The sequence below is a fragment of the Mycteria americana genome, chromosome 12, assembly GCF_035582795.1.
Source record: "Mycteria americana isolate JAX WOST 10 ecotype Jacksonville Zoo and Gardens chromosome 12, USCA_MyAme_1.0, whole genome shotgun sequence".
Lineage (NCBI taxonomy): Eukaryota > Metazoa > Chordata > Aves > Ciconiiformes > Ciconiidae > Mycteria > Mycteria americana.
This window is the reverse complement of record NC_134376.1, coordinates 6,659,203-6,670,822: the sequence shown is the minus strand read 5'-3', so window position 1 is coordinate 6,670,822 and position 11,620 is coordinate 6,659,203. Positions and strand designations below refer to the sequence as shown.

The following is an 11,620-nucleotide window of genomic DNA, read 5'->3' as shown; positions in this document are numbered from 1 at the left end:
CAGCCTATTCACCCAATCCACTATTCACCACCTTCTCCCAGCAGGAAAATGCAAACGTCCTTCAAGAGCGGACCCTCTTTTCTCCAAGGAGGTATATGCAGTCCCTGTGTCCCCCAAAACACATGCTTCTCCTTCCCAGCCTTGCTACTTCTGGTTTTCTCAAGGGTCACTATCCCGCTTGAAAGGGAAAGACCTGCCTGTGTTTGTGCCCCTGTGAGTTCACACTTGTGGCTCAGGACCCTTTTCCATCAGGAACCAGAGACTTAAGGGTTAACTCATCCCTCACCCATGATAAAAACAAGCCCCTTACCAACGAGCCATCAGGACACTGATGTCCTCCTTGGGAGCCCAGAAAACACTGGGATCCCTGTGTTTCCCCCCAAAATTTGGCTCCTTTCCTCATGTGTGGCCTGCTGGGGGCAAACCTCGGGGCTGGCATCACGCAGGGCGTTCGGCCAGCCTCAGCCATTTTGGGATCATGGGGGTCTCGGTGTGCCGGCAATGCCAATCCCAAGAACTGAAGGGCAGCCAGCGGTCCCCTCCCGCACCTGAATTAAGCACAGGGGAGCAAGCCTGCCATGCTGCAGGCAGAGCAGGCAGAGCTGCTGTCCTTTGGGGATGCTGAAGCACTCCGGCATCTCCCCAACAGGCCTGGCCTCCTTGAAACCGGTCACCCCAAGGTGCCGAGCATTCGCAGTGCAGAGGGTGGCCAGGGCGTACGGGCACCGTGTACCCTGCGGCTCCAGACAGCAAGGGCCAACCTAATAATACGCTCTTATTTATAGGCGCAGCTTCATATCTCAAGGCCAACAGATGCATAAACTGCCATGTTTGGCCTCTCTTTCTGCTAATCTATGGAAAGCTGCTTTTTCCCAAGTATAACAATAGCAGTTTTCAAAAAAATACCCAACAACCTGCGGGCAAAGCTCTAACAATATAGATGCTTCTCGGTGCATTGTTAATAAACAAAGATTTTAGCTGCTGGGTAACTATTGCCAAGGGGTAAAACCGTAAGCATGAACTGGTGAGAGGCAAGAAAATATCTGCCACAGATAAGAGTGGTAGGGAATGACCTCGGTCCAATTAAACACAGAACCCAAAGCAAGAACTTGCCTGGCGGCTTCCTCTCCTGCCCTCTGCCCGAACCCCAACCTCACAGGAGAGGAAACTCACCTGGTATCAGATCAACAGCCCTAAAAATACCTCCCCCCCCTCCACCTGGCAGGAGCCGCCTGTAAGCAGAGATGCCCGGGGCGGCAGCGTGCTGGCCAGGTCCCAGGAGCTCACCCCGGTGTACCTGCACCCGCGAGCGGGGAAGCGGAGCCGGAGATGGCTGGAGGGAGAGCAGGGCCGATAGTGTTACGGAGGCAGCGGGGAGCCGGGTTTTTCCTCCCTGCGACCGTCCTGTGGCCCTGCCCTGGCCAGCAGTAAGCAGGATGCCGGGGAGAGCCGGGGAGGGATCTGGTCTTTGGACAGACAACGCCAGACCTGCCTTGTAAACATTAACAGGAGGCTGGAGATAGCTCGCAGCACAGGGAGGGAGGCGAGAGCCCAGCTGTGCCCCATTCCCCGCAGCTCCTCGCTCTTTCTGGGGGCTGCCCTGCCACAGGTTGGGGCCGTACAGCCAGATTTGGCCACGCTTTCCCTCTGCCAGAGCATCACACTAGAGGACATGATCCAGCTCGCTTCCCAGGACATGGCAGAGAGCTGTGCTCACCGCTAGACCCATTTATTCCGTGTTTGACCCAGCGCCGTGCCACAGATGCTTGGCCCGAGACATCCCAACTCCTATTAGCTTTCCTAGCCATCACGGTACGAGCACGGTGGCACCAGCAGCAGGTCCTGGCAGGCTCCCCTACATTGTCACATTCTGAACGTGGCGGAGCAAGTCATTAAAAACAAACGCCTCGGTGCCGCTTGGAGACAGGGCTCCCAGCTCCAGAGGTAATTAGATCCCGGCTGTGCAAAGGTAGCCGGGCAATTCAATGCAGTTAGAGGGCCATTTGCTTCCAAAACAAAGGTGGTGAGGAGACACAGAGAATAATATTAGCTGCAAAACTCAGTTCCTCAATGGGACTGTGCCAGTGCCACATCCACTCTGGCTGTTTTCAGACACTTTGCAGGTACCTGCCATGCAGTGTCTACCTCTTACGCTCACTGCCTGGGATATTAAGAGATGCTAAGTGAGCACTGAGCAGAAGATAAAGGGAGCAGTGAAACCTGTGTACAGGCAGGCCAGCTCCAAACAGGCTTTTCACTTTGCCAGGGATTCCCCTCCATCCGCAGGCTGCCAGAGCCCGGACTCCCAGCTCACATCCCTCCCAGTGTCCCGAAGCACCCCAGACAAACCCCCACCTCGGTGGCAGTCCCTGTGGGGCTGGAGCAGTCAGAAAGGAAAGGGGAGCCCCTGCAGTTCCCCACCAGCGCCTCTGCCGTGCTGGCTGTGCCGCCCCAGTAAGGGGGGGGGAGATCCCTGACCCCCATCCTGGGGAGGGAAGCATCCAGGCTCAGCCCCACCAGCGCAGGAGACGTGCCTTTCCTCCGGATTGCTTTCAGATAAAGCCAGGGCATGGGGGTTATTTACCCAACCCACCTCTCCATACCACCCCCAGGCCACTCTGGAGGAAGGACCTATAGCACATAGCTATAAATTAAGGCAGGGCAGCATTGAGCCCTCCTTAAAGCCCGTCCGGAGGAGTGGGTGACGCACGCACAGGGCTTTTGCAACAGGGTCTGCCCTCCCAGCAGCTCCCACGGGTGCTCAGGACCGATGGCTGGGGCAACTTCTGCTCTGTGGGGGGGGGGTGGGGGTGCCCCCTGTTGCTGCGCACCCCCCAGGGCCCCACTCACCCTGCGGGGCTCCTCCGGGAGTGGGTCTGGCCGCCGTACACCTGCCTCCGCATCCCCCGCGCCCTCCTCCACCTGAACCCGCGGGAGACTCCTCCTCCCAGCACCCTGGGCACCCTCCCAGCCCTGCCCGCCCGCTGGCAGCGGGCCCTGCCAGTGCCCCGCTCACTCTCGCTGCACCTCGGGCCCTGAGGGAGCTGGAGCAGCAGGTTGGGCTTTGCCTCCTGTGGAAAAGCTACCAAACTTACCTTTCCAGTCCACCGCGCTCAGCACCCACGCCCGGAAAGCAAACATGGATGGAAAACCACCGTGCAGCCCGACGCCGCTGCCCCCAGCCCCGCGTGAGTCCTGTGGCCGTGGGTGAGAGCTCTGCCTGGGCCACAAAGGCAGGTTTTCTTGCAATTGGGAATTAATCCTTACCGGGAGGACAGTGATGACTAAAAGGCAGGCAGCTGGTGGTACCGGCAGACTTGTGAATGTTTTGTGGGGCAGACCTTCCTCCTGGTTTACTGCAGAGCAGAGGAGCAAAGTCGAAGGACCAATTGCTCGTGCTCTAATTTATCACCTGTGGAAAGGCAGCAAGATAATTCTGTCCTGGCTCCGAGCATCAAAGGGGAGAGATCCCCACGTCCTTTCTTTACCCGCCACCCTGCACAGACCTGGTGGCACACAGAGTCAGGAAATTAAGGTGGTTAACTTGTAGTTGGCTTTTAGGTAGCAATAACTCAGGTCTTTGGGGCATAGTGGTGGTATGCCACCATATCACCACGGTAGAAGATGAGATTTACATTCAATTTGCTAATTAATGTATGGTTTCCACAAGTTGCTGGAGCTATAGACACCATAAAAGCACTAGGATTTGGGAAATACATTGAATTTTGCGTCGGGAAAGAATCCCTGCTAGCAAACGAGGATCAACATTAACAAATTCCACATGCCTCTTTCAGCCCTCCTAGACCAAAAAAAAAAAAAAAAAAAAAAAGTGTAAAAGAGGGAAAATTCAGAGTTCTAACAGATGCAAATCTTTGATTCTTGGAAGCACAGTTCAGAAAATTATTTTTAGACTAAATTTCTTGTCAAGGGCAGCTGCAAGCCTGCAGTGTTTGGATGTACTTTTAAAAAAAAGTTTCATTTCTCATAATCCTTAAAATACTGTAAATAACCCTTACTTCAGAGAAAAGTCCTTTCGAAATGCATTTTCTGCTTTTCTACTTTTAGGGGATTTTTTTAGCAACAGAAACAAACCATCAACTGGATCTACATGGGGCAGGCACAGGCTCTCCTGATACTGCTGATACCAGCAGGTCTTAACGCAGCACAAGTCTTCCCTGCCCAGAATCCACGACCTGGCCTGTCTGCTCAGTCAAGTTCATAAGTGACAAAAGCGTGTAAAAGCCCACTTAAAAATTTACTACTTGGTGTTGTTACAAGAGGTAAAAACAAATGCACTTTCCAAGCAAATGGCAAAAGTTTGGCTATTAAGCATTGCATCAACTCACATAACTTCACCCAACACCTTTTTTCAACCGACTCCGAAGAAACACCCCCATGTAACCCCTCCAAACGCTTCTGTCCCCATGTCTCCTACGACAGGTGCTTTAGGAGAGGGACAGCTCAGCTCGTTGCAGGTGGTCCAAGCTACGTATGTGCTGCCTCTCCAATGTGCTGGTACCATGTAATCCATAAGCAGCTGTTGTCTTTTTCTCACCACTAATTTGGGTTCCTCTCTTCCACCCTGACGTCAGCTTTCATGAAATTTGCAGAGCATAATTATCTGCCTCTCTTTAAAATTGGAGTGAAAGTGGAAAATGGATTCAGACTACATCAGGAAAGGGACTGACATAAGGACAAAAGCAGTCATATAGGACTCATTTCCTTAAAAACAGGCAAGAAAATCTTTCCTATTATGCAACTGCTGTTGATGTGTTACCAAGGCTTGTATTTCAATTGAAGTGATTTTCACAGAGCAAAAAAGAAAACCGGTAAAATTAGATTCGTCAATGTTTCTTTTATTCACTCTGCACTGGGTGTTCCCCCTTTGCGGTAACAGTGTAGCTACAAAGCTTGGCATCTACCGCTCCTCAGGACACAAATGCAGAGCAGTGCTGTTTCCCAAATACACATCCCACCCAATGTGATAAAAATAATACTTCTCTTGTATGTTGAAACAATTGTTCTCATCTCATCACTGACTATATGGACTGCAAACCTGTCACAGTAACAAAACCCACAAATGTTCTACACAGTAGAGAAAAATTCATGAAATTCCTCAGTACGTCCAAAACCAGCACAAAGACATTCCATCATTTTCATTTCTTGTCCTTTTAAATAAGTGGTGATGAGTCATGGACTCAAGATCATTTCCTTGAATCCAGATGGCACAACTTCACCACACTTGGCAACTTCGGATCACTTCCCGTAGAGCTTGTATTCCTTCCATGGTCTTGTCCTTTAAAGCCATGGCGAGAAGAACAGGTTTGTTCCCAGCTTCCTGAGACACAAACGCCACCAGGTTTTTGGCACAAACATGGACAAGGGGCTGAAAAGCAAAGGTATACAGATGTACGCTCTTACAGGTGGGAGAGCCCTCCCACACAAGTTAGGAGAGAATAGTCCTGCAATGACATGGAGCGCGTTGAGAACCTGTCGATATTGGACTCAGACTGAGTGTGAAGTTTGCTGAGCGGGAACACGACTGGGAACAGACACACAGTTTGGCTGGTCAGCAAAGCCAAGCCATGGTATGGGGGACTTTAGAAAGCACTTTCTCAACCAGCTTAAACGGGAAGAGTTTGGACCCATGTGACAGCCGCCCAAACCACCCTGAAACAATCTAACTGGAGCGGCACTTGAATAGAGTTTTGCACAGGTTTGGAAAACTTGGAAAGTCAGTACGAAGAATCTTTCCTTCCGCTAATCCTCCCACCCAAACTATGTCACCAAATATCAAATTATATGAAATGCCATGAATCAAAATGCCTCTATTTCCATCACAGCCAGATTTCTGAAGAAGTCTCCAAGTACAATTTTCTTTTAAAAACTTGTTGCTGAAGAAGGTATGTTCTGCTGACAAGCTCTGGATAAAAACTTGGTTTTGCAATTCCTAGAGACCCCAAAATGCTGTTACATACACAGTTTTTGCATGCCATGTGTAAAAAACATGTTGGTTTTAATTTTAATAGAATAATGAAAAACAGAAATTAGTGAGGCTGAAGGAGGGAAGAAAAGGGATATAATCTTCTCAATGAGGGTTCTTTAACGAGAATAGACTATAATAGAATAGCATGGGCTATTTCAGTTGGAAGGGACCTGCAACGATCATCTAGTCCAACTGCCTGACCAATTCAGGGCTGACTAAGTTAAAAGCATGCCCAAATGCCTCTTGAACACTGACAGGCTTGGGGCATCGACCACCTCTCTAGGAAGCCTGTTCCAGTGTTTGACCACCCTCTTGGTAAAGAAATGCTTCCTAATGTCCAGTCTAAACCTCCCCTGGTGCAGCTTTAAACCATTCAGCTTGTCTAGATTTTACTTACACCCACAGTTATGTATTTATCAGAAGGATGAGTTTGCTTGATTTTAGCTACCAGTGTGGTTTGGAAGCGTGCAACATCCCAAGCGGGGATGTTAATAGTGACAAGCAGGAAGGCAGCAAACTAGTGAAAGCCTTTTCTTAAAGTTTAGATTGATTAAGTTGGTAAAATGATTTAAAAATACTATGTAACAAAGTAAACAAAGGCACTTCCCATTTCCAAATAAAACACAAAAACAGCTTGGGGGTGGAGGTGGTCAGAATTAGCAGGCATCACGCCAATTAGCAAAGCATCTCCCATCCAGAGAAGGAAGGCTGTTGCTGAAGAACTAGAACTCTGTAAGGGGAAGCCGTGGATAGAATCAGGTACTTGTGTTGCTAGAGTTTTTCTAGTTAAGGTTAGCAAGTAATATTTGATAGCTCCAACACTGATGGAAAGCCTCATAATCTTGTAGCTCTGTAACTTTCTGTTTTAACGCTTGACTAGTTGACGCTTGACAAAAGACATTTTCTTCTGCTTTCTCTCTAGCTTTGTGAAATGGTCGATAAAAACTCATTTTGTTGAAGCAAAACAAATTAAACTTTATCAAGGTTAGGTGCTGCCAGGCACACTTGGGAGAGGGCAACTAAAGTCCATTACGGGGCTGGCATGGCGGGGGGGGGGGGGGGAGGGACTTGAAAAGGAAAACAAATTCACTGAAACAGAAACCCGAAAAAGGTTATCAAAGGCTGCATGTTTGATCTTGCAACCCTTAAATCAACATGAGCTTTATCAAACCTTCCATAAACACGGCAAAGCAATTCATATCCTGTAGGACGCAAAATATCAGATCCCCAAACCACTCACGGTTAGTTTAACTTTTGCTATGTCAAAGAGCAGATGAGCGCGCATACTTTTCTGATGAACCCCTCTTCCCTCAGAAGAGATTTTTAAATTAATCTTACCACTGTGCAAACACCACTTAACTGCTGTGATTCATCAACTCCCTGGCAACTTGCACAGCCCCACCTACTACATTTCCCCCTCATCCTTGCAGGCTGCGCACTGTATATCCGTTCTCACCTCATCCTTGCCCAGTAGCACCTTTGTGGTGAGTGAGGGCCTGCCCACGTTGTCACTGATTGTGTTGGGGTCCACGTAGACGATTGTCCCCATCTTGCCATACTGTGTGACCACCACGAGGATGGAGTTAGAGAACGCTGTGCACACCACCTCCGTTGGGACCCCGTGTACCACCTCCTCTCGCTGCTTGGATGTCACGATGGGACCCACTTCCATCGCTGCGGAAAAAGGACAATAAAACAACAATGACCATAAAATAACATTAGATTAAAACCACAGCCCATGGGCTATAAAGAGCCCGAATCCTTCCCTTCATTTGAAATACCCACGTTAAGTTGAATTCAGAGCACAGAAGCATCCGGAGGTGTGTGTCTGTGCAGGAACAACGGCCAACATCCCACATCCCTGACTGGGAGGGGAAATTCAACTGCCCCGCAGCAACGGCCTGCATAAACGAACGAGCTGCCATTTATGGGGTTCCGTGCTAATTATGTTTTAACAGTGATGCACCCACGGAGCAGGCCGCCCCCGAGCCCGACCCGCCGTGTCATGCCCTCCCTCGCAGCCTCCCGGTCGCTGGCACCTAGGGGGGGACCCCCGAGCCCCGCTTTCCACTCCAGGCCTCGGCGCTTCCTGAGGGAGACGACCGCCCCCCTTCTCCCGCCGGGCCGAGGCTGAGGAGAGGCCCCCGCCGCCCCTACCCGCGCCAGGCCCCGCCGTGCCGCCGCTCTCCGCCCAGGCCCGCCCCGCCGCGGCGGAAGCGGCGCCTTTCCCCTCCCTCTACCGGCCCTCGGCGCGGGGAGATGGCGCAGGGCGGCCGCGGCCCTCCCCTCCCCTCAGCGCCGCGCCGCCATTACCCGCGCCCGCCCGCCGCGCTCGCGCCCGGGGAGGCGCCATCTCCAGCCCCCCCCCCGCTCTCCTCAGGGACATCGCCCCTCGCCGGCCTCGGGCTCGGCCCCGGCGCTGGGCCCGTTCCCCCGGCCCGGCCTTCTCGACCGGTTTCTGCCCGTTCTACACTGGCTGTCATCGTGGCGGGGGGGGGGGGGGGGGGGGGGGAATGTCACACGGCAGGAACCCCACCCGTGGCCGTGAGGGAGTGGCGTGTGCTCCTCCTTAGGCTCGTGAGGTGGGCCTGGGGCAGTAGGGAGGCTGCTAGGTGATCTTCTCCCTCCCCCCTTTCCACATGGGATGTGGCAGCTCCGACCCACTGGGTGGTGTTGGGCCGCACTTTAAGCCCCCTGAATGTGCTTTCCCATCAAAATAAGGCTGGTTTTGGGCCATTGGAGCGGCCTTGCCCTCGGCCCCAGCCTCCTCGTCACAAGCAGGCCACCCGGCCTTGCGCCTCGCTGCCGATGGGACGAGCAGCGGCGTGTTCATCGCCGAAATACTCCTCCACGTGTGGCCCAGCTCCTTCATGAGCAAAGCGTGGGGCTTGAGGGAACGGTGGCAGCTGCCCGATGGTGCTGTGATGGGAGATAAGGACATCCGTGTGAAGAGTGCAAAAATAAATGTTTATGCCCCGTGAGCAATACGTGCAAACATTAGTTTCTGTTAATTGCACACAGTTAATTCAATGCTAATTTTTTCTTTGAAATACCAGTACTCACAAATAATAATTTTGTATACTAATTTATACAAAGCTCTGAAAATTGGGATTTCTTAGAGGTTTGCACCCTTCCAGACTTCAGCAGTTGCTGCATCTAAAATACCCTCCAACCCTTCATTTCTATGTGCTAGCTCTCCTTTACCGTCATTCCCACCACACACAAAATGTCCTGGCTGTGGCTGCAGCAATAGCTACCTGAGTTGTGGGTTATTTGTTCAGGTAACATCTCTTAAGGACCTCACAAATTTTTGTTTTGCATTAAAAGTTTTAACAAAACTTGACTACAGTTATAGCAAGAGCGTGCAAACTTTGTGCTGCGTATCCTTTAAGGCACCGTTAGAGAGCAGCAGAGGTCCACGGAAAAGCTTTTAATTCAGCAGGTTATTCTTGTGGTTAATTCAGAGAGGCTTGATACCTTTTCGGCACTCCTTGCAATCTGGCAAATAGTCTGTTTTCCAGCACTGCGAAAAACCAACATTCCTCTTTCTTGCTTACCACAATCACTCGAGGCTTTGCCTGTTTGACGGAGATAATAGCAGCTCTTGTCAGTAAAGCCTCCTGACTCCTAAAGAAGTTTATTCCTGCTCTGCCTTCTCCGGAGAATAATTTTACTTCAGGAAACACAAAGGACCGGATTCTTCCTGCCATCCTTGCCAGCCTCCATTTTATTTTTTACTTGACAGGGGGACAAAGAGAGTCCACTCTAGTTCACATTTACATGGAAACATCGTACTTCACTGTTTTTCATTAGTTTGGGATGAAAGAGTTATCTTTAACAGTTTCAATCGATTGGCTGTCTCATTTTGGCATGGAGCTGAGCTAGGATATAGCAAACTCGAGAAGCAGATGGCGGGAGGTAACTGAGCACTGAATCTTCATCACTGAAAGTAAATACATTAAAAAAAAATGAACTAAGGAGAAGGCTCCTGTTGTCCGTGTGACTGAGGCAGGGGATGGAGATTTGAGAATACACACCATGGCAGATAACGGGACCTTTTCCTGAGGGGTCTGTCTGCCTGCCACCTGCTTCCCAGCATTTTCTGGCTGAGAAGGACGTGTATCCGTAGTACTTACAGTCCCGTTATCTATAGCACTTTTCCTCCAAAGATCCCTAATCACATTGCAAACATTATTACATTTAGCTTCATAAACTCTCTTTTGACATAAGAGATTATTAATAGACCCCATTTTATGGTCTGAGGGAAATAAAGAATCGAGACAGACAGCAGTTCAGAGCCATCAAATCCTCAGCTGGAGATTCTGCAGGATTTCAGGATCCCTTCTTCCAATCCTGTGCACTCGCTGCTGAAGAAACATAAGTCATGCATGTCACTATCTCAATTACCAGAGAAAATCAATGACTGTGCGGCCCCATACTTTGACAAGAAAAACTACCCATAATATTGCAGCTTTATACCTTTATTATTATTTATTTGAGCAGTTTCTTACTACTCTTCTTTTTAAATTGCTTAAGTGCCTCTGTGTGTGTAGACTGGAAGGAGGCTGCTTTTTATAATAATCTTTGCATTTATCTGAACTGATTTTATAGAGCAAATGCATAAGAACCACTGAGCATCAGAAATGTTTCCCACTTCTCTCGAAAACTAGACACACAGTGTTTCAGGACATCCATTAATAATCCCTGCTCTTGGGAGTGCCTAGCTATCAAAGTGCTGGGTTGGTTTATTAGTTTACAGGTTATTACTTCTCTAGTTTAGATTTCTCTCTTGTATCTTTTATGATGCAGAATATAGACTGTGAGCTGGAACCTCAGGTGCAGCTGGGCTCTGGGCTGCGCAGCCAAGGAGAGAGGAAAGGAATTAGTTTGCTCCCCGATGCAGGAGCTGCTTGGGAATTATTCTGACCCTTGCTATAAATCAGGTACGTGAAGCAGAGCTGCCTTTTAAGTACATTCCTCTGGCCAGACAATATCAGAGTGCTCCTCTTCCCCTTACTAGTGTCACAGCAAGGTCGGGGGGATGTGGGTGGTAGGGGGTTGTGTGAGCACACTTTCCATGGGGCCGTTGTGTCAAAGGGGTGGGAGAGATGGCAGAAATCCACCTCCTGGTGCTTTCAAGCATTTCCCACTACATTTAAATAGAGTCTGGCAGAGCACTGTTCAGAAAATGCTACTGAATTGAGGCCCTTGGGGAAGCGGGTAGAGGAGCACATCTGGGGCTTTAGCCCCAGAATTCTGGTCTCCCTGGCTGGCTCTCTCTGCAGTCAGTGGAAAGAGGCTTTGTCACTGCTTGGTGCAAAGTGGAAACACAGCTCTGAACCTGGCTATCCACAGTCAAGAGTTAAGGCTGCTGTGGCTGAAGTTGGCTGTTTTACCTCCTGGTTTCTAGACCTCAGCCTGACGTAGGTACGGGCCTGCCAGACATGACCACAACCTAACTGCTTCTGCACATGGACAGAAATGGGACATCAGGTTTGCAGGGAAGCCTGAGGTTAAAGTGTGAGCGGCTGAGGAGTTCAGATGTGTCCAGGATTGGCGATAGCTGAACAGCATTCTCAGAGTTAAAGCTCTGAGGCTCTCATTTTATATGCTCATATTTTGAAGGAAGGTGAG

At 50.1% G+C, this 11,620-nt stretch overlaps 1 protein-coding gene across 5 annotated transcripts; it reads right to left on the bottom strand.

The window, feature by feature from the left end:
• Positions 1-4,840: 4,840 nt before the first annotated feature.
• PSMG3 (proteasome assembly chaperone 3) lies at positions 4,841-8,472 on the bottom strand. Of its 5 annotated transcripts, XM_075515187.1 has the most exons (4): positions 8,144-8,247; positions 7,772-7,887; positions 7,443-7,660; positions 4,841-5,386 (listed from the first exon to the last, which is right to left on the bottom strand). In XM_075515187.1, the coding sequence occupies exons 3-4, from the start codon at positions 7,656-7,658 to the stop codon at positions 5,234-5,236; spliced, it is 369 nt and encodes a 122-aa protein (XP_075371302.1). In that variant the 5' UTR covers positions 7,659-7,660; positions 7,772-7,887; positions 8,144-8,247; the 3' UTR covers positions 4,841-5,233. The 5 variants fall into 5 exon arrangements, with proteins under 5 accessions (XP_075371302.1, XP_075371300.1, XP_075371304.1 ...); XM_075515185.1 differs by lacking the exons at positions 7,772-7,887; positions 8,144-8,247 and adding an exon at positions 8,300-8,464; XM_075515189.1 differs by lacking the exon at positions 7,772-7,887 and having other exon boundaries at positions 8,144-8,229.
• Between the last annotated feature and the right edge of the window lie 3,148 nt (positions 8,473-11,620).

Coding starts and splice junctions, on each gene's coding strand:
- PSMG3 (XM_075515185.1), bottom strand. CDS start 8,372: ATGTCCCTGAGGAGAGCGGGGGGGGGGCTGGAGATGGCGCCTCCCCGG. Junction 7,661..8,299: donor AGCGCGGCGGGCGGGCGCGG/GTAATGGCGGCG, acceptor CTTTTTCCGCAG/CGATGGAAGTGGGTCCCATC. Junction 5,387..7,442: donor TGCTACTGGGCAAGGATGAG/GTGAGAACGGAT, acceptor TTTGCTTTTCAG/CCCCTTGTCCATGTTTGTGC.